The sequence below is a fragment of the Scylla paramamosain genome, chromosome 33 (assembly GCF_035594125.1).
Source record: "Scylla paramamosain isolate STU-SP2022 chromosome 33, ASM3559412v1, whole genome shotgun sequence".
In the NCBI taxonomy this organism is placed as follows: Eukaryota; Metazoa; Arthropoda; class Malacostraca; order Decapoda; family Portunidae; genus Scylla; species Scylla paramamosain.
In genome coordinates, this window is record NC_087183.1 from 8714121 (window position 1) to 8736627 (window position 22507).

Sequence of the window (22507 nt, forward strand, 5' to 3'; positions counted from 1 at the left end):
GTTGTTGTTGTTGTTGTTGTTGTTGTTGTTGTTGTTGTTGTTGTTTATAAAATTTTTGTTTCCTTAGAGAGAGAGAGAGAGAGAGAGAGAGAGATGCAGATTTTTCTTTGATTTTCAGTTTTCTTGTTTTAATTTCACTCAAATATTCTTAAAACATTATAGCCATTAATTAAAAGTAAATAAAACACCTAATTAATTTATTCTTTCATTTCATTCTCTTTTCCTTCCTTTTCTTCATCTTTCTTTATTTCGCTCTGTTAAATCATCCCTAACCTAACCTCACCAAACCTTTACCTAACTTAACCTAACCCAACCTAATCTTGCAGTGAGAGATGGGGAGGAGGATTTAACAGAACATGTTTGCAGTGCGCTGTCAGCCCTCACCTGCGCCGCCTCCCCCAGTGAGCGGGTGTAGTCCTGGGAATAGAACATATGCAGACGTCTTGGCAGTGCTGTGTATGTCTGTTTGTCGATGGTCAAGAAGAAACGTAGCAAAAGTTTAAGGTCTGTTTGGGTGTTTTGGGGTCTTTGGGAGGGTGTGGCAGTGTTTGGGAGGTTGTAGTAGTGTTTCAGGGGGTGTAGCAGTGTTTGTGAAGGTGTGGCCTTTTTTCTATCTGCACCAACATCTTGTGAGGGCGAGGGAGAGGGAGAGGGAGGGAGTCACAGAACATGCCGTCTGTGAACGAGTAACAATGAAGAAATTACTGGCGGTCTCTCTTCTCTCTCTCTCTCTCTCTCTCTCTCTCTCTCTCTCTCTCTCTCTCTCTCTCTCTCTCTCTCTCTCTCTCTCTCTCTCTCTCTCTCTCTATATATATATATATATATATATATATATATATATATATATATATATATATATATATATATATATATATATAATAAATATATATAATATATATATATATATATATATAATATATATATATATATAATATATATATATATATATGAGAGAGAGAGAGAGAGAGAGAGAGAGAGAGAGAGAGAGAGAGGAGAGAGAGAGAGAGAGAGAGAGAGAGAGAGAGAGAGAGAGAGAGAGAGATATATATATATATATATATATATATATATATATATATATATATATATATATATATATATATATATAACCTAAATTCTGCTGTATTTGGAAAGTGGCAGTTTTGCATAATATTTGGAATAATTACATATGTACGACAATTTTACCAGAAGTACAATAATTTCAACCTGTGTAGTACGATAATATGGCCAAAACAATCTGGCAACGCTGTGCAGCAACAACGGCAGTGTGCTTCCTAGTGCCAATGAAGTAGGTGGCAGCGGTGTGCTGCGCTGCCCGGCTCTATGGATCACAGGTGTAGGAAGCGGGTCAGGGACGCCAAGAAGAAGGCTCGCCCAGGTGAGGAGGTGCTCTTACGGATCTAAAATCAGTGTTTGGATGGGAAGGACAGGGGGGGCCGGTGCCTGCCAGACGTCACGTAGGCAAGGCGGCATGACGTCCTCGTGGTGGTGGTGGTGATGGTGCCAGGCCCTGCCCTGCCCCTCTCTACCCAGCCTTAGGGGCATGCCTGGCTACTGCACGACCCACTGGTGACCATTGGACGATTTGTATACGTCCAGCATGACGTGAGAGTTTCTCTGTCTGACAACCTTGAGACTTCTAGAAATGACGATGCTTCCCCGCATTTGTTGTTACCGGATGACAAACCTCACTTACCAACCTTCCCTTGCAACATTGTATGCTGCTAGGAGAAGATGAGAGCTGTTAAGGCTGTCACAGGCCACCAAGAATACCAGTTTAATGAGATAGATAAGCTGCTTTAAAAAATGGATAGGTGAGCACCTGTTCAGGCAGTGTTTGGATCTCGACAAGGACTAGAAACTTGTCAGCTTATTCATACAGACTTGAGCCAGCCTGTAGTCACTGTAGTGTGTGGCAGAGAAAGAACTGAGGAAAATGAGTACAGACATATTATACCACCTTTGTTTATTTATTAGCACCAACATTGCTTTGTCATCTCTTTGTAGGAAAACATTCACCTGTTTAGTATTACCAAAACCAGCAAGTGATAGAGACTCCTAATCATCTTGTGGGAGATGAGACCGTCACCTCTGGCATTCCATCTTCCTCATAGATGTCTTTTCAGGGGTAAATAATGCCTCTGAACTCTTCTAATGGGCTGTTTTTTGCCTCATCTATTATGAGGGTTTGTTTAAGCTTTTTTTGGTTTCTTTCTCCTTATGATTATGTGTTTCTTGATTGGCTGACTTACCTGCCTTTGTTTGATCAATATAGCTTAATTGTTGCTTATGAATTATCATTTTTCCTCCCACTTGTATCATTGTAGTATAAAGAAGGATTGTATTTAACATATGTGTTTTTAGTTTGCTAGCTTATCAATAGTCTCTTGCTCAATAGAATGTGTTGTTTCTTCCGGTCAGGTCGAAAGAAAGACTGCCTGGTACAACTGTATAGTTATTATTGATTAGCTGTTGCATGGACAAATGGTGTTTGTTAACTGTTTGTATCTCTTGTGGTGTTCATTCACATTGTTAGTCTCTTTGTTCTGACATTTGTTATGTACTTGGACTTCCCTCTGTATCCACAGCAGAATACCCTCCAGGCTCCACTTGTTCCTGTCTGCACGTCCTTATGCCCTTGTCCTCTCTTTTCTACCTTCCCATTGTTAAACATTTAAACACTCTACTCCTATTTCATAGTGATCATCCTTTGGTACCAGATTACTGTATCTATCACATACTGAATGTGTATTGTCCGAGATGCCATGTTCTTTTTTACAATGGACACACACAAACACTGACATAGGTATATATGTATAGATAGACAGATAAATACATTCATGGATGGATTAATGAATAAAAAGATATGGATTCAGTTTTGATCAGCACTTCAAAGACATTCATATGCGAAAAACAATATATTACCAGGAGTGCACAAGTGATGCATGTTTTATATTACAGTAATATTTTAGGTTATGTTATTGTGTATTGACATCAGAATAATAATATCAGAAACACGGCATAAATATATAATTTATTTTCACTTAATGTAGTAACTCAGTGAGTTGATGTGGACACCTAGAGCAGTGTCTTCTTTCACACCATGAGAAGTGTTAATTATTAGCCTCTAGTTACATTTCTTTGGCCATGCACTCTCCTACCAGACATTCACACTTGGCCACCGTTGAACAAGCTCAATGAGACATGGCTCAGAACTGCATATCCATTTTCTGCACAGTCATTAATGAATTACACGAAATATTTAATTTTTATTGTAAAATATGTTTTATGATACATTGATGTGTCCAGCTGTAAGATAATATATTTCCAGCACATTTTAGGCTTGTGGTAAGTTGTAATATTTGGTGATGCATTTTCTTACTGTGCCTAAGTTAGGCGAAGCTAGGAAATGATGAACACAAATTTTTTTTTTTTCAGTTCTGATCATACTTAATGAGGGATTGATTCCAACCATTTATAGAATATTGAAGCTACTGCTCTTAATAATTACTGAACAGCAGAGTTGTGCAACTAATGGTAATGATTTTCCAGCACTGGTTTCCTAATACATTTTGATCATTCTTTGAATGACCACCTCACAGTACTTTATGATTTATATTTTTGTGTATTAATGAAACTTTATTTATTTATTTATTTTTATTTTTTTTTTCTCTTTTTTTCTGCACAGAACTTTGTGTAGAAAAAGGAGTGTGGACAAAGCTGGACTACAAGAACAAGTTTGACTGCAGTATAGATAAAGTTAAAGACACAGCCGAGCGCATCCATGTTGATGAAGTATCAGTTGAGGAGTTCATTGAGCGCTATGAGAAGACCTACAAGCCTGTTGTTGTCCGGGGCATTACTGATGCCTGGAAGGCCCAGTACAAGTGGACTCTGGAGGTGAGGAGCTTGACTGTGTATGACCACCAAAAAAATAATTTCATTGGAAACTGTCTTTTATCTTTGGTATGTATTGGTATGTAGTGTATGTATTAAAGTTATTTTCTTTGTTATGAATCCTTCAGCTTGTATTGTTACCTAAAATTCTTTATTTTCCTTTAACAGAGACTTGCCAAGAAGTACAGAAACCAGAAGTTCAAATGTGGAGAAGACAATGAAGGCTTTAGTGTTAAGATGAAAATGAAGTATTATATCCAATATATGAAGGCAACTGATGATGATAGTCCATTATACATTTTTGATAGTAGTTTTGCTGATGTAAGTACTTCACTTTTTTTCATGATTCTTTGTCATGGATTGGTAATTAGTAATAGTATTCTGTTAGTTTTTGTAATATAATAGTCATTGCATCCAGTGGTGATTTTGAAGTTTCCAGATGGAAACAGATCATGGATCTTGAAGTGGAGAATATTGCAATACAGAGTGTTTTTGTGAATGGTGATTTTGTTACTTTCTGATAACTTTGATTGGCTGTTTCTCCATATATTGCCTCATACCTACATCTCTATATTCTGCATAATATGAACATTGTCAAGAGGACAGATTTCTTATCCTGTCATGTACATTTTGTAGCATGTTCGACGAAAGAAACTCTTAGAAGATTATGAAGTGCCCAAGTATTTTCGTGATGACTTGTTTAAGTATGCCGGGGAAGAAAGACGTCCTCCATACAGGTGGTTTGTCATGGGGCCGAGTCGCTCTGGCACCGGCATCCACATTGACCCTCTGGGAACAAGTGCATGGAACTCCCTGGTCCGAGGTCACAAAAGGTGAATAGCTCATTGTGAGGGTTGGTGTTCTCTACTAGACTACATGCTATATTTTTTATCCTTTCATTCTTCCCATCCAAGACTGATCCTTGACTGAGAACCCCCTTATCTCTCTGTTATCTTTATTCTTCAACTAGTTATAGAGATTCTTAGATACAGCACTGACTTGCATCTAGAGACTGTTTGGCTTTGGTAAATGTGATGACTAGCACCCAGCTTAATCAGTGCCTTGGTTCAGTTGTAAGAAACACTACGAGTCGTCTAGTGGTGGGATAATCTCTGTAAGGGGTATCAAGTTTTATGTATCTTGACATAAATTCCTAGCTTGTCTGAACACTTGTAAAGCCTGTGTGGGCATTGGCATTGTCATGATAAATTCATTTGCATGTCTTTCATAATGGTTCTCAATGTTGATAGTTATGGTATGAGGATCACTGGTTTTGGTTCTTGGTCTTAAAAGATGTCTTGTCCCAGCCAACCATTAAACACCACCTGCCAATGTAACTATGTACTATGATCATGCCTTATTGTGGTCAGTCATCCCAATATTTTCCCTGCAATCTTCATGTGAAGCGTTTAGCTGCTGCTCTGTGAGAACTTATTGGTAACATTAGGAATATAGTGGGGTATGCGACAACACACAGTTGTTATAACGTACAACTGCAATAACCCACAGAAATTTTAATAAATATTTAATTGGAATAACAAATCAAAACTTGCATAAGAAACTCATCACTCATGCAAGCACTGGAATTTCAATTAATATTTAATCAGAATAACGAACCAAAACTGGCAAGATGAACTTTCTTGTGAGCACTGAAATTTTAATAAAAACAATAGACACCTGCTGAAACGATAATTACTCCCAGTGAGGTCTAAAGCACTGTTCAGGGGGTGCTGTGAACTTATCATTAAACCCAGCTGTGACCTCACTGAATGTTTCCCTTTGTGTCTCACAACACAAGGGGGCAGTCACAGCCTGCCCTCTAAAGACAACTCTCTTCCTCCACACAAAACTACAAGCACCTAATAACACACACACCCTTCACTCAAAAATTTTAAAATCATGGCGACTCCTACACCAGCCTCGGAGTCCCCATCTGGGGAGGGGACCATAAATGTCCCCAGGTCGGACTGCCTTTCCGTTGACGACCCTAAGTGTCTTGACACCCCCCTCAACTTTTTCTTCATTAACTTCTGCAACATTCGCAACAGATCTAATTTTCAATCTGTAGAACACCACCTCTCCTCTTCTAAACCTCATCTTCTCAGGTGTCTGAGGCAACTGACAGTAGCCCCTTTTCTGTTCCCTCCTACTTTCTCTATCCTCATTTTCGATCCAAAGCTGGATGCTGCGTTTATGTGCGCAATGACTTAACCTGCTCTCGTGCCCACGCTCTTGAATCATCCGAGTTTTCCACCATCTGGCTACGACTACAGAGTCATTCTCATACTAAATTTATCTGTGCTGCATACCTCTCTCCTAACTCCTCTGACTATAAGAAATTCTTTGACTACTTAACTTCCAAAGTGGAGCACATTCTGACCCTCTTCCCTTTTGCAGAGATCTCCATTCTTGGAGACTTCAATGTTCACCACCAGCTTTGGCTTTCCTCTCCCTTCACTGACCATCCTGGTGAACTAGCCTACAACTTTGCTATCCTCCATGACCTAGAGCAATTGGTGCAACACCCTACTCGTATTCCTGACTGTCTTGGAGATACGCCCAACATTCTTGACCTTTTCCTGACCTCTAATCCTTCTGCTTATGCTGTCACCCTTTCTTCTCCGTTGGGCTCCTCCGATCACAATCTCATATCTTTATCTTGTCCTATCACTCCAATCCCTCCTCAGGATCCCCCTAAGCGAAGGTGCCTCTGGCGTTTTGCCTCTGCTAGTTGGGGGGACCTGAGGAGGTATTTTGCTGATTTTCCTTGGAATGACTACTGCTTCCGTGTTAGAGACCCGTCTTTGTGTGCTGAGCGCATAACAGAGGTGATAGTGTCTGGCATGGAGGCGTACATTCCTCACTCTTTTTCTCGTCCTAAACCTTCTAAACCTTGGTTTAACACAGCTTGTTCTCGTGCTATACACGATAGAGAGGTGGCCCACAAAAGGTACTTAAGCCTTCCATCACCAGAATCTCATGCACTTTATATTTCTGCCTGGAACCATGCCAAGTCTGTTCTCCAGCTAGCCAAAAACTCCTTCATTAACAGAAAATGTCAAAACCTTTCAAGATCTAACTCCCCTCATGATTTCTGGCATCTAGCCAAAAATATCTCCAATAACTTTGCTTCTTCTTCTTTCCCTCTACTTCAACCAGATGGCACCACTGCTATCACATCTATTTCTAAAGCTGAACTCTTTGCTCAAACCTTTGCTAAAAACTCTACCTTTGGACGATTCTGGTCTTGTTCCTCCCTCTCCTCCACCCTCTGACTACTTCATGCCACGTATTAAAATTCTTCACAATGATGTTTTCCATGCCCTCGCTGGCCTAAACCCTCGGAAGGCTTATGGACCTGATGGGGTCCCTCCTATTGTTCTCCGAAACTGTGCCTCCGTGCTTGCACCTTGCCTAGTCAAACTCTTTCAGCTCTGTCTGTCAACATCTACCTTTCCTTCTTGCTGGAAGTTTGCCTACATTCAACCTGTTCCTAAAAAGGGTGACCGCTCTAATCCCTCAAACTACCGTCCTATTGCTTTAATTTCCTGCTTATCTAAAGTTTTTTAATCTATCCTCAACAGGAAGATTCTTAAACATCTATCACTTCACAACCTTCTATCTGATCGCCAGTATGGGTTCCGTCAAGGCCGCTCTACTGGTGATCTTCTGGCTTTCCTTACTGAGTCTTGGTCATCCTCTTTTAGAGACTTTGGTGAAACTTTTGCTGTTGCCTTGGACATATCAAAAGCCTTTTGATAGAGTTTGGCACAAAGCTTTGATTTCCAAACTACCCTCCTACGATTTCTATCCTTCTCTCTGTAACTTCATCTCAAGTTTCCTTTCTGACCGTTCTATTGCTGCTGTGGTAGACGGTCACTGTTATTCTCCTAAATCTATTAACAGTGGTGTTCCTCAGGGTTCTGTCCTGTCACCCACTCTCTTCTTATTATTCATTAATGATCTTCTAAACCAAACTTCTTGTCCTATCCACTCCTATGCTGATGATACCACCCTGCACTTTTCCACGTCTTTTCATAGACGTCCAACCCTTCAGGAGGTAAACATATCACGCAGGGAAGCCACAGAACGCCTGACTTCTGATCTTTCTAAAATTTCTGATTGGGGCAGAGCAAACTTGGTATTGTTCAATGCCTCAAAAACTCAATTCCTCCATCTATCAACTCGACACAATCTTCCAGACAACTATCCCCTCTTCTTCAATGACACTCAACTATCCCCCTCTTCTACACTGAACATCCTCGGTCTGTCCTTTACTTATAATCTGAACTGGAAACTTCACATCTCATCTCTAGCTAAAACAGCTTCTATGAAGTTAGGTGTTCTGAGACGTCTCCGCCAGTTTTTCTCACCCCCCCAGCTGCTAACTCTGTACAAGGGCCTTATCCGTCCATGTATGGAGTATGCTTCACATGTCTGGGGGGGTTCCACTCATACTGCTCTTCTAGACAGGGTGGAATCAAAATCTTTTCGTCTCATCAAATCCTCTCCTCTAACTGACTGTCTTCAGCCGCTCTCTCACCGCCGCAATGTTGCATATCTAGCTGTCTTCTACCGCTATTTTCATGCCAACTGCTCTTCTGATCTTGCTAACTGCATGCCTCCCCTCCTTCCACGGCTTCGCTGCACAAGACTTTCTTCTTTCTCTCACCCCTATTCTGTCCACCTCTCTAATGCAAGAGTTAACCAGTATTCTCAATCATTCATCCCTTTCTCTGGTAAACTCTGGAACTCCCTGCCTGCTTCTGTATTTCCACCTTCCTATGACTTGAATTCCTTCAAGAGGGAGGTTTCAAGACACTTATCCACCAATTTTTGACCACTGCTTTGACCCTCCCTTTTATGGGACTGGCATTTCAGTGGGCATTTTTTTTATTAGATTTTTGTTGCCCTTGGCCAGTATCCTTCCTACATAAAAAAAAAAAAATCAAAATCAAAATAAACTAAAATTCACCAAACTAACTCACTAGCTGTGCAAGCTGCTGCTCATCTATCTGTTGCCTGTCCCTTCCTCCCTTTTTCCTTTCCTCTTCCTTCTTTTGTCTTGTCACAAACCTCCCTCCCTTCCCCCCTTATCTGTCAAAGACAAGGGACTAGGGAGTGATACCTCTCTCTCTCTCTCTCTCTCTCTCTCTCTCTCTCTCTCTCTCTCTCTCTCTCTCTCTCTCTCTCTCTCTCTCTCTCTCTCTCTCTCTCTCTCTCTCTCTCTCTCTCTCTCTCTCTCTCTCTCTCTCTCTCTCTCTCTCTCTCTCTCTCTCTCTCTCTCTCTCTCTCTCTCTCTCTCTCTCTCTCTCTCTCATTCATTATTTCTTGTTGGAATCTGAGGTAAACATGATAATGAATAAACACCAGTCCCAAGATGCAGCATATGTTATCTTGAAAATAATCTGTAGTCAAATTTAAATAACTCAGCAGTCTGCATATAGTAAGTCTCTCATGTTTTCAGATGATTCAGAGTTAATGTTCAAGAACTAATTTTGCATTGATCCATCAAAATAAAAAAACAATTCTAATTTTTTCAAACTGTCCTTGTGTTTACACTAGATCGATGACGGGTGTGTTACAGATGGTGCTTGTTTCCTACTGATACTCCAAAGGACTTGATTCGGGTATCTAATGCTGAAGGAGGGAAGCAAGTTGGTGAAGCCGTCACATGGTTCCACATAGTGTATCCTCGCACCCAACACCCCACGTGGCCTGAGAAGTACCGGCCGGTATGTCTTGCTGTTGTTCTTTCATGATCTAAATGCAAATCATTAGCAGGAAACAATGATATTCATATATATTAAGTAGGGCATCCCACATGAGAAGGTGCACTCAGACCAAGTTGTTGATTAGATTTTGTTCTCAGCACAAACTATATATGTCAGAGGTTTGCAAGGCAGACATCACAGTTTTGTCAGTTTGATAGAAAGGGTTAGTTGATAACTTCTTCCCTCAACTGATGTTCACTTTATAGAGGAAATATCTTCTAGTGAAAGCACTATGGTCAGGAAGAAACATTAATTTTGGTGGATCATAGTGATAATAGGAATTTTGGGGTGCTGTGGTAGAGCGGGACCATGCCCACTTTTGGGACTGAGGGGTCTTCAGGTGCATGGGATTGAATCCTGGCCACAATCTGATGGCAGGAAGGGCATCTACTTGGAGTAACAGTTCCTAAATACCAAATCCAAAGTTTTTTATTAGGAGGCACCATTCTGGTCCTGATAGACTAGGGAAACTGGACATAAGACCCCCAAAAATTGTGATTATTGGAATTTTCAGATTGAGCTGATCCAGAATCCTGGAGAGACAGTGTTTGTGCCTGGTGGGTGGTGGCATGTGGTCATCAACCTGGACGACACCATTGCCATCACTCAAAACTTCTGCTCAGTCACCAACTTCCCAATAGTTTGGCACAAGACTGTACGAGGCCGTCCAAAGTTGTCCAAGAAGTGGCTTAGAATATTAAAGGTATGAATATTATTAGAAAGACCTGGACACTTTATTTTTATTTAAGTGGAGTTGTTTTCAAAAACCTAAGTTAACAAATTCAAAAATTTATTAGTTGTCACGTCCCCTTGGAATGTTATGGAAACAATCTTAAATTTATCTGAAGGGGAAAGGCTGTTGCTGGGAATTGAACTCCTGACATGTTACTCAAAGTAATGCAAGTGAAATATGTTACCAGTTATGCTGTAAATAATCGACCCCTGTAGATTTTGGTCAGGCATGACTTGCCCTGTCACTACATTACATAATAACTTATGTTTTATTAGCATAGGCTTGAGTATGAGCATGTATAAACATTAAAGGTTTTTTTTGAAGATTCAATATAAATGTGATGTGCTATATTATTCACAGGAGAAGAGACCAGATCTTGCAACTGTAGCTGAAAATACAGACACTACCAAGTGCTGTGGCATGGCTTCAGACTCATCTTCTGATTCTTCTTCATCCTCATCCTCTTCATCCTCTGATGAATCATCCTCAACAGAAAGTACCTTAGATAGTGGTCAGGAGAGTTTACCAGAGCACAAGAAGAAAAGGTAAGTTTTTTTTTCAAATACAATATTATATCTTAAAGATACCACATGTAATCTTGTGAAAGATAATGGGGCTGATGTCAGGTCATGTAGAAATTAGATAAAATAGTAAAGTAGATGCTGATAATCATTGGAATATCATGAGTTTTCTCCGTGTTTTGAAATTTCTAAAAAAACAGGGAATCCAATTTGAAAACTATCATCCTCTGCTGTGGTGTCACTATCCATTCATGTTGATTTGCTCCTTGCTCACTACACTACTCCATGTCTTTTTAGGCTAGATTTCCTTCATTTATAGATGTTACTTTCAGAGCTACATGTGTGACACTTAATATGCTAGTTCTCTGAAGGATGAAGTATGCTTTGTCTTTGTTTATTGGTTGTAGGGACTAGGAATGATACCGAACCTTGTAACAACCATTACAAGTAAGACAATTCAGTAGCAAAAACATGATACTTGCAAATCATAATGTAGTAATTTGTGAACAGAACCAAGGCAAGTATTGTCCAACGATGGTTTCAAGGTATATACTGGGTGTTCCAAAAGTACGAGTATATGACACTTTATATCTTAATATCTGTGGAGGATATCAAAACACAATATATATTTTCCGAAAGCTAATATTTGTAAGTTTTTGTACAAAATATTGAACTTTAAAGTGCAAGAAATTACTTTATGAAACTTTTTTACAGATGTTCAATGTGCACATTGTGGGGTTACACAACACACATCCTAATGATAATTCATTTCTCGCCAAATGCAATCTAGCATAGTGCTATCATTGGTTCCCAAGACTTCACTTATTTGAATCTTAAGATCATCCACCTCCCTGGGAAGGGAAGGTACATGCATGAGGCCTTTCATCCTTTCAGGAAATATAAGTCCTCCACAGTTATGAAGATATAAAAGTGTTGTAGTGTGACATTTACTTTTGGAACACCAGGTACATCCTTGTGATTAAGACATGCATGGGAAAAATGCAACATAGATTAAAATATTTGTTTCCTTTTAGTTAGAGCTGACTTTTGACGATAAGATCTCCGCAGATTGGGGTGTTGTGTGTGAAAAGCACATATTTTGCAGAGCAGATTAACTATGTGGTGTATCAGTTGCTTTTTGCATAGGTTTTATATTTATTTGATTTAGGTTTTGTTAAGTAAATTATGTCATAAGTGAGAAATCATGGCGTCACCCTTACCAAATCAGCCTGTTTCTGCCACACTGGGAGTAATTATTGTTTTGGCAGATGCCTACTGCCTCTTACATTATCAATGACAGCAGGCAGGTGCCTACTACATCTTACATATTCAATATCAGCAAGATAACACTATGATGAATCACGTATTAGTGCTCATCTAAACTGTGGTTGTACTTGGTAATCACAGAGCAAAGACATAATATGTAATAGGTATGATGAATCAAGTGGTTTACTATAATATTAATTTGCTTATACTTAGATAAATTACACCCCCACTTGATGCAATAATTAATATTGCTCATATTAATCTTGTCCATAATATGAGGTGCCCATGGTAACAGGATGCTGTGTGCCACCACAGCTTATTATTTATGTCTTTAAGCATGCAGGTGGTCTCTCTCTCTCTCTCTCTCTGAGAAACAGTTCAAGTCTTGGGCTGGAGGAATTACAAGAATAGGAAGAGAGTTCTCGTTTACCAGTAAAATAATGAAAGAATGAAAATATTATTCAACTTTTGCATTAGTGAGTTGGACAAAGCAGGGATGAAAAAAAGAAAGAAAGAAAGTCTTGTGCAGTGAGTTCATGGAAGGGGAGAGTGGAGGCATGCAGTCAGCAAGTTTGGATGAGTAGTAACTATAGAAATAAAAGATATTGCTTAAAAAATTGGAAACTTGCTTCACTCCTTCCATATATCATCACCATGCTTTTGTTTTATTTGTCCTAATGTTCACCTTCTGCATACTCTACTGAACATCTTTTACAAGCTACAACTCAGTAATTATATAATAATTCTTGACTGAGTCTAAATATTCTTAATATTATATTAACTATCTTTTTTTGTCATTACAGGAGGAAGAAGCATCATTCTCCACAGCCTTCTTGAAGAAAGTCTCTTCTAGGTTCTATTGAAGGTAGTTAGTAGATTGGGTTACCATCAGGTGCAGTAAAATATAATAGGAAAAGACCACTTTTAATGAAAAGTTATATTTTGCTAGCCCTGTAAAAATAAAATAAATTTTGGGGTGACTGTTGAAAATTATGGTTAAGTTTTCAGCTTTAATATTAGGTCTAGTTTGTACATTGGTCCCAAAAGCATATGATTATATAGTTACAAATATAATTTTTACATAACTTCATTGATTCTTCAGAACAGTACAGTGTATTTTTTTAGAGTTCTGAGAGATTACAGTTTACACATGCTTACCTTGTATTACAAAAAAAAGTAAGCACAACTTGATTATTTTATACATCACAGCTGCTGTTCTGAAAAAAAATAATGGCAGTGTAAACTCAGCTTATGCACATATTCTTGGCCTGCATTGCTCATATCCTTATCCCAGCTTCTTTGTTTACTCACACCTTGACTTGTTTTATAACAAATTTTGAAATATATGGAAATCTCTTTTTCATGTGTAATGCTCACACTCTTGCTTATTTTATAACAAACTTAGAATGAATTAATAAATAAACCAATACATAAATATACAAAAACAGACTTTATAGTACTTTAATCTCTGCTCAGTGAGTCATTCAAAGGTTGCAGAGTTATATACTCTACAGATATTTTAACACATTGCATTTTATCATGTTTGTATTACTGAACTAAAATGTTTATAATGCTAAAATAATCATATAAGATGACTTAACACTGTATTAACAGTACATGTAAGTACCATATTCAGGCATATTTTTGGCAACAGGGTGATCTCAAGGCTCAAAGGATCCCACATTTTGAGGGTTCATGCATTATGACTAGTTTTCCCCTTTGACATTTGGGTCACTCCATTTTATCAAGACATTCTTCCTTTACTTTAATAAAAGACAAAGCATTAATAGCCTGTAGTCCCCATTATTAATCTCTCAACCATTACATAACATGTAGCCTAAATTTTGCACACTCCAACTCCATGTACGTTTAACTCTGTTGTGAATTTTCAGAAAGCTTTGTGTGTTTTATGTCTGTCACAATTATTTACCTTGATACATTTTGACTGTATAGATAAGGCCAAATATGTGATCCTGATTCCTATATTATGATACCTACTGGTGATGTAAGTAGTATTTACAGTACTTTTAAAAATATTTAGGAATATAAGAAATTGTATACTATTAGTGTGCATTCAGAAAGGAACGGTGCCTTAGTTTTTTACAACCTACACCATTATTAAGTCCTACAGACTGCTGTAAGTGAGCTTTATGTTCATCAACAGTGGACAATGACAAACACATTTTCTTCGGTAGCCTTTTAGTTATTTCCATATTCAAGAGCAATTTGTTGCCACAAATATTAAGTGCAGTGGGCATTTGTAAACCATTACACAATGCATTGGTTAGCAACTAAAATATGTTACTTTTTGTTACTCTTACACTGATGATGAAAGAAATGGCGATCAATTGATAAGAGGTTTCCATCATAAACACAGGAGCTAAAACTTATCCTAAAATTATTCAGTCCTCATGAATATGTATGATGTTTGCTTGTGGAAAGGCTGACTCATACATGGGTATACTAACTGGGATCTCGGCTATAATTTATTTCTGCCTTACAACCTCTGGTGCCTCTAGGTCCATCTCAAAAACATTTTTAATAGTTGTGGCATCTTCCTTGTGAATATCCTCAACAGAATCTGAGCAGATATAAATATTCACCAGGTAGTCAGGAATGCTGATTGTCACCTGTGGATAATCTTAAAGATTTCACAATTTTTGATAGGTCTAGATGTACCAGTTGAGAATCCAGGTGGCAGTGTCAGTACTGTAGTAATGGAGCTGCAGGTGGTGGCAGTATCAGTACTGTAGTAATGGGGCTGCAGCTGCTGACAAGCAGAAGTACAGCAGGAGTACCAGTCAGGAAGTGTATTAGAAGCATGTCAGCATCACTACACAGCCAAACTGTTGAAGAGAATGTGCATATTTTCAGGATGGGTCTTATTTTACTTAGAATTTTGTGTAATTGTTAGAGATAAGTTTCTAAGGAAAGCAATTAAATCAGTTACTATGATACTGGTATTTTTTGCGTTAATTATCTATCATGGTGTAACATATATATACCTTATTCAAAAAATATCAGCATACATTGCTTCATTCAGTGAACCTAGTGTATATACAAGTATGTTTGAGTTTAGACACTTGTTTAAAATTTCATACTGAAGGCATTTTTTCATTACCTATTGTACATATATGCTTGTTACCAGGGAAAATTAACAAACTCATTGCTTGAAGAAAGGTGCACTATGATGTGCTGCAATCCTGTATTTTTGTTTATTTTGTAAGCAGAATTTTGCACTGAAAAATTTGTGTAGCAACACTGATAATACTTAGAAGAATCTAAATAAGTGGTGCAGAACATATGTAATGTTGCAGTAAGTGTCCACCCAAAGAAAAGCCAAATTTCTGGAATCCCACTCTTGTGAGACTGTTTTTACATCAGTGTTCCTCAACTAAGGTTGATATCTCTTCTTTGGTAGACATAAGTGAGGTTCAGGCAAAGTTTGGCACCCGGTATTCTGAGTTGTATTTGCTACCACCCAAGCTGCATTTCTTTCTTTGGCTTCTGTCTTCCCCCCGCTATTCTCCAATAATATTGCCACATCCTCCACTTGACTTAACCCTTTGTTTAGAACCTTTAGTTTCTATATTCTTAATTACCCTTTCATACATCAGTCACTCTTGTTACTTGTCAAAGTACAACATGACTTTTGATGTCTAGCACTTCTTGACTATTTCACTAACCTTGAAGTCTCTTAAATCATCGGTCATTCTGGTGACCACCTGGAGGCCCATGTAGATTTAAGCAATTTTTCCTTTGTCATTATTTTCCATTTTATTTACTTTTTATAATACCTACATTAACTTGTAGTAGGATATTAGCTGAAGACTGATGCACCACATAATTCTTTGTTAACAATTATCTTGGACATGATCTAATTCCTATGTGCTGATCCTATCAACTAACAAACCCAAGTGCTGTGGATTTGATGTACATCTGCTCTAATATTTGGTGTATTTATGTTTAAGTTGAGCATTTTTGCATGGAAGGTAGTATATATATATATATATACACTTGTGCAAGGCAAGTTTTGACATTTGATACAGGGTGTATATTTGTGGATGACACTGATCTGAAAAATGTTTTAGATATGACTGAGGACTTTACACCATTAAAATGATTGAATGAAGAAACAAGTTTATATCCTTTCACTATTATGCTAAATTTCAGTCATTTTCAGGCCATAAAGTTTTCATTGTATACTACAAAGCACACAACATTTATTATCTTCTTCAGAGGGGCTGTCATTAAGGATATCTCCCTCTGACAATGGTCTTCAAGCTTCACTCCCATATTGTCTACCAAACCCTTCTTGTCCCCATTCTCATCTCCATACTCTCCCTCTCTAGATTTATTAAGAAGTTAGTGACATAAAGGGAGAATTGGTACACACACACACACACACACACACACACACACACACACACACACACAACATTATCTAATTTCCTCCAAAGACCGTATTGATCTCCACAGCTCACTATCTGTGTGTGTGAATGAACAACACATCCTGACAGCAGCTTCAAGCCACATAACAAGGGTTGCAACCTTTGGAGAGAGAAGTCATTAAACAACCAGGTGGTCTCTGTAGACAAAGTGTGTGTGTGATGTGAAGAATGAAGACAAGAGACAGAGAAAGGAAGTGGAGAAGAAAGGTGGGCATGAAAGGCCTACATTACAACCAGATTTGTTCAATGATACCATGAAAAGTGAGATATCTTGGGGTAGAAGTGCAATTTTACAGAGGTAAATGTTAGATAAATTACATCTTACTTCAGAACATAACAGACAAAGAAGTCAGTCTCCACAAAACACATACTTCGATTAATATTCTTCATCTACTCCATTAAAAATCTAGTGACAAATTCCCCAAGTTGATCAACCACTATTACTTACCAATATCATATTCATTCCATTCTAGCAGCTGCGTGCACAGGACCACTCACTCTCTGGAACACTGCAAGGAACTTGTCTCCACTATTTCGAGACACCTTCTGTCCCTCCTCGGAACTGTCAAACAAGTGCTCTACTACTTTGTCATCTGTCTAATATGAAAGAAAAGTATGTGGGTAAGATAATTTAGAAATACTTATTCTGAAAATTCAAATATACCAGTACATTACCATCTTTTTTCTTTTGATGTGTTATGTCAGCTGGGTTTAAGTTTCCTTCATTAGTTGATTAGGTTCATAAATGTTGAATTGGAATATGTAAATACAAGGGTGAGTGTGTCTGCATTTGAAAAGAAATTTTTGAGTGTGTGTCTGCATTTGATAAACTAATTTTTTTCTATATTAATGGTGCTAAAATATTCACCACCCAGCTATGATTAACACAAAAGGAGCAACCAAGAAAGTTTCCTGATTGTACATGTACCAAAGAAACAGGACACATAATTGTCATGTGCTTACAGCAGCAACAGGTAGTAACTTTATTTAGCAAACCAAATGGACTGTGTTGTTTCTGTGAACACATTAACAGGCTTACTTGCAATGTCACTATTGACCTCAAACTTTAAGAGTGCAAACCTCATATTATGTGCCAAACTCAGGACTCACCAACAAATATGCTCAGCAGGATGTAGTAGCCTAAAATAATAAAGTAATTAGTTGAATAATGAGTTAGAAATGACACTTGTACCTCAAGAGAGTAGAACATCAATGAAGGATGACACAAGCTTAGGACAAGCATCCACAAGCACAGCCCTTGCAAATGTCGAAAAGAAAAGAAAGAACTCATACATCATGATAGTTGGATCACCATTACGAAAATTGCTGACATTATAAATGTTCTTTGGAACACTTAATGCAATCCTCACTTTCAACTTTGAACATGCATCATCACTGCTCAGTTCATGGCCAAACACCTGATCCCATCATGACAACGCACCCATTCCCAATGTGTTGAAAACATGGAGACTTTGTGAACAGCAACACAATTGTCATTCTCCATATTTCTTGTCTACCAGATCTGGTTTCCTGTGAGTTCTTACCTCTAACTCAAAATGAAGTTCAAAAATTGAACTGGGAAGAGATCCTGTGCATGTAACGCACACACTGCTTTGTTCACTTAAGAATAAGACTTTAAGGGAGCACTGCAATGGTGGTGAAACTACTGGGAGCCGTGTACTGCTGCAGCTGCACAAGGCAACCATGTACTTCAAAGATGGCAACCAAATTGAAATTGGTATGCTGTTCTTGTATGGGTGTTGCTTTGAAACTTTTTATTGTATCATATATATATATATATATATATATATATATATATATATATATATATATATATATATATATATATATATATATATATATATATATATATATTTTTTTTTTTTTTACACTTCTCTATTTAAATTTACAGAGGTATAACTCATGCCAAGTTGAGATTGCATATATTGAGAGCACTCTGTCTAAGCACTTATTTACATAGGATTCTTCATATGTATTTTTTTAAATATATTAATAGTGAATTGCAATGCAAGATTCAAAGAAACTATATAAGACATAACAAGCCAAATGAATGTGATATGCCAACCAAAATGTTTTATCACACCATAACTCCCATCAAGGTTCTTTCCAGCCATACAGTCACTTCACCATTATGATCAATGAAGTATGAACCTATCTAACTAAAAAGTTCACCTTCTTAAACCATGTCAACAGTCCAATCTATGCCTGAGGAAAGTATGCAGTGTCCAATTGACTGAATGTCCAATTAAGAAAGCATTTACTTTACAGTATGGTGTAGCATCCTAGCCTTAAATATATTATATATCAAATATAGTTTATATATTTACCTCTGATAAAAGTGCGGCATGAGCCTGATAGAAACTACACAACTTTAAAAAGTTCTTCATGCTCACCAATTCATCTTCCGTCACACGAACAAATAACGGATGTTCAGTAAAATGATGAACCATCCAGTCATGAAGGTCCTTAACATCAGTGACAGTGTACACTAGACCCTGAAATACACATGATAGCACTAATATACCAAACAATACATTACAAATTATTATGTGTCTAAACCAATGAATAATGGACTTAATGAGATACATTTGCTTTGCAGAAGGTCAAACTAAAATGCCCACATTCATGCACCTCCAGCCTTTTTCTCCATACTGTCAAATTACACATCTTTCCAGGCACACAGCATTTACATTATAAAGACATTTCAAATCAAGCACTTAAATGCTATGAGTGGTATACTTTCAGGACACCCTGTTATTCTGTTAGTTCCACTGGTACTACTTCAGAAGAACTGATGCTTATTCAATTTTTATATCATACTAGCTGTAAACTTATTGAATTATTGCTTCCAGAAGCAGTTTTCACAACTTTATTGACTACCCACGGTAGTTTGTATTAGTCTGAAAATTTGATAGTTTTTAATAATAATTAATAGTCTTTAATAATTTTAAATTATAGCAGAAGCAAAATCTGAGAAGTAACTCATGATTACAAAGCATGTCTTAGCATGAAAACAGACCCCTTGACGTAAGACGTATGCATACTCAGCCAGAAGTGAGGAATTAATGATCCTCCATTTATGTTTTGCCCTCTTGAAGTGTGGATCAGGAAACAGGAAGAACATTTTGCTCAGCTGGAATATGATGAAGAATGATTAGCATGGAATATCATTTTGTCACTTATTTCAATGAGACAGGATTTAGGTCTCGTCTCAGCTACCTCTCTTTGAGATGTGATGTTACCTTGGCATGCAAATATTATAAACATATGGATAATTACATATTTCAAGGCAGCTAAATGAATACATTTCATCCTTAAGTTGAGAACATTTCCTAATGAAGATAACCTTCTCTTTCATTTCATATGAATTTTAGATCAATTTCTTGAAATACAAAGCTGACCTGTCCTTTCTCAAAATAATTTGGCAAGTATTTCATTGCATTGGTCCTGATGCAGGCAATATTTTGGTATCCTCCAGGCACATCTTTCTTCTCCTCCCGCAGACCTTTGATGCGATCAATTACAAAGTCTGACACTTTTACTCGTATCTCCATCCCCAGCATCAACGTCTCGGGAAATACTTGAGCCAAGGATACTAGAAGATGAAGAAAGCAAGAGAGAGAAAAAAAAAAGGATTATTACAATAAAATAACATATGACGTGATGTGATGGGCTATTGAGGGGCAGCCTGATCACAAACCGGGCTGGGTCTGAAGAGTACTGCTACAGTAATTCTAATACATTGCAGAAGGTAACTAAAAAGAGATGATTATAATGTTAGAGATATATTACAACTTCCAAGGACATAGCAGTACAAACTTTCAAGAGATGAAGAGGTCAGGATTGCTGTTGCGGGCAGGATTGATGTTCAAACTTTTTTTGAGAGAATATCAAAACTTCAACTCATTCTGAAATACCTTTTTTTTTTTCTTTTCAGTAGACTCACCTAGCAATCCCCCATAGCCACAGCCGATGTCTGCAAACTCTACTTTCTTGTCACTACCTCCCTGGCAGTGTTTGGGGTACAATGCACTCCAGTCCATCTCAGCAGGGCATACTGGACTGTGGAAAAAAACAGGTGACTTAAAAAGGAAACGCACACAGCCTTCCACGAGTGAGCAAGGGACGACCCACGTCCCAAACCTGACCTACTGATATATTTATTTATTTATTTATTAGCATATCAGCCCATGCCATTGACCATGTACAATCTCTTACGCACAAATTACGAAAGGACCCCTGATTCATATGAAACCTCAACAGTATCAAAGCAGTGAAACTGCAGGTTCAAAGTTACCCAGCCAAACTTAGGTGCTTACTAGTCAAAGTTGTGGTCCGCGATGGGGTTGGAGTGAGCCCTCTGCCGGTAATACTTCTTCTGGGGCAGCTTGGGCATCTTCCTGGCCTGATTTTGTCAGCTCGTCTGGGCTAACAAGAGAACGAGCAAGAGCTGTTTGGTGAGTTGTATAGGACAACCATGCACAGGTGACAAGCGGCCAAGTCCAGTATGATTGTGTGTTGTGGCTTATAACGCGTGAGCAACCAGCGCTTACTGTCCACGTGCTGCTCATTTTCCTTTGCATCATGTTGGCTGCTGTACATATGAAGAGATATGTGTATTTCTTAAACATTTTATCGTTATTTTTTTTTTTTTTTGTACGTGAATTATCTGATATGCATATTTTACCTGTCTATTGGATCATAAAAAAAAAAGTTGAAGCTTCTTTTCGATTTCAAAGACAAAATTTAATTCGAGAAACTTGAGTATTGTAATGGTTTGTTGAATCTGAATCTGTTTCTACATTTTTTTTTATCTATTGAATCAGAAATATTGTATTTTTTTATCACACACACACACACACACACACACACACACACACACACACACTTTATATATATATATATATATATATATATATATATATATATATATATATATATATATATATATATATATATATATATATATATATATATATATATATATATATATATATATATATATATATATATACTAGAAAATTTTGGTTTGGGGCCAATGACAAAACAAAAGTGAAATTTTGTTACATAGTGCATAATTCAGAAATCTGCCTCTAAAGGGCAGTGCAGTTCGATAGTTTGTTAGTTAAAGGATGGGGTTGTCATCGTAATGACATTGTTATATAAATATAGCAGGAACACTAATCTGATGTTTGATGCTTCAGCCATTAGTTGACCGTTTTTTCTGCTGTGGATGGGATTAGTGGTCACCAGTAATGAGATCGTCACACTACAACAGTCGTAGCGTTGGCCAAGTCAACAACGGCAAGACAGATTTCATGAATCATTAGAAATCTTTAAAGGAGTACATGCACATCACCGCCTGAAGATAAACATTAATGAAAAATGTAGGTAAATAATTTAGGTAGGTCGTTCACTTTTTAATGTGAACGACGCAGTACAGCATATCTTCCCTAAAACATATCGTAAATCAGTAAACAGGACATTGAAGAGGTATTTTACACCACTCTAAATACCATACGTTCTTAGTTCATTTATTTATTTCCTATTCACATGTACATTTGATAGGCAGAGAAAAAAAAAGTGTGTGTGTGTGTGTGTGTGTGTGAGACAAGTCGTTTCACAATCACATCAGAAGCATACAACCATCTAAAACGAGATAAAGAACAAACTATACGTATAAAAGTGACATAAGGTGGAATATTTGCCAACGCTTGCGGAGTGAAAGATTAAAGTAAACGCAAAGGGCAACTGCTGATAATGTGAATACCCTCGCCGAATGTCAACTAAGTAAACTTCAACAGAGGGCACTGAACCATCCGAAACGATAAATTATAGATCGTT

The 22507-nt window shown here is 37.7% G+C and overlaps 2 protein-coding genes across 3 annotated transcripts; one reads left to right on the forward strand and one right to left on the reverse strand.

Annotated features, from left to right (window-relative positions):
* Positions 1 to 1219: 1219 nt before the first annotated feature.
* On the forward strand, positions 1220 to 16327 carry LOC135089623 (bifunctional arginine demethylase and lysyl-hydroxylase PSR-like). Of its 2 annotated transcripts, none has more exons than XM_063985452.1 (8): positions 1220 to 1378; positions 3689 to 3900; positions 4066 to 4218; positions 4534 to 4730; positions 9485 to 9632; positions 10186 to 10374; positions 10765 to 10949; positions 12995 to 16327. In XM_063985452.1, exons 1-8 carry the CDS (start codon positions 1324 to 1326, stop codon positions 13026 to 13028), a joined length of 1173 nt encoding a protein of 390 aa, XP_063841522.1. In that variant the 5' UTR covers positions 1220 to 1323; the 3' UTR covers positions 13029 to 16327. The 2 variants fall into 2 exon arrangements, with proteins under 2 accessions (XP_063841522.1, XP_063841523.1); XM_063985453.1 differs by lacking the exon at positions 1220 to 1378 and adding an exon at positions 3514 to 3537.
* Positions 13188 to 21433, reverse strand: LOC135089624 (tRNA (guanine-N(7)-)-methyltransferase-like). The gene is made up of 7 exons (XM_063985454.1): positions 20983 to 21433; positions 20610 to 20725; positions 20065 to 20258; positions 19683 to 19796; positions 19057 to 19158; positions 17091 to 17239; positions 13188 to 15037 (listed from the first exon to the last, which is right to left on the reverse strand). The coding sequence occupies exons 1-6, from the start codon at positions 21057 to 21059 to the stop codon at positions 17102 to 17104; spliced, it is 741 nt and encodes a 246-aa protein (XP_063841524.1). The 5' UTR covers positions 21060 to 21433; the 3' UTR covers positions 13188 to 15037; positions 17091 to 17101.
* Between the last annotated feature and the right edge of the window lie 1074 nt (positions 21434 to 22507).

Excerpts from the sequence above, each read along its gene's own strand:
- LOC135089623 (XM_063985452.1), top strand. The coding sequence starts at position 1,324 with ATGGATCACAGGTGTAGGAAGCGGGTCAGGGACGCCAAGAAGAAGGCT. Across the intron at positions 4,731-9,484 it reads CTGGTCCGAGGTCACAAAAG|ATGGTGCTTGTTTCCTACTG; the intron begins GTGAATAGCTCA and ends GGTGTGTTACAG. Across the intron at positions 10,375-10,764 it reads AGTGGCTTAGAATATTAAAG|GAGAAGAGACCAGATCTTGC; the intron begins GTATGAATATTA and ends TATTATTCACAG.
- LOC135089624 (XM_063985454.1), bottom strand. The coding sequence starts at position 21,059 with ATGCCCAAGCTGCCCCAGAAGAAGTATTACCGGCAGAGGGCTCACTCC. Across the intron at positions 20,726-20,982 it reads GCGGACCACAACTTTGACTA|TCCAGTATGCCCTGCTGAGA; the intron begins GTAAGCACCTAA and ends TTTTTTCCACAG. Across the intron at positions 19,159-19,682 it reads CATACGTCTTACGTCAAGGG|GGTCTAGTGTACACTGTCAC; the intron begins GTCTGTTTTCAT and ends TGTGTATTTCAG.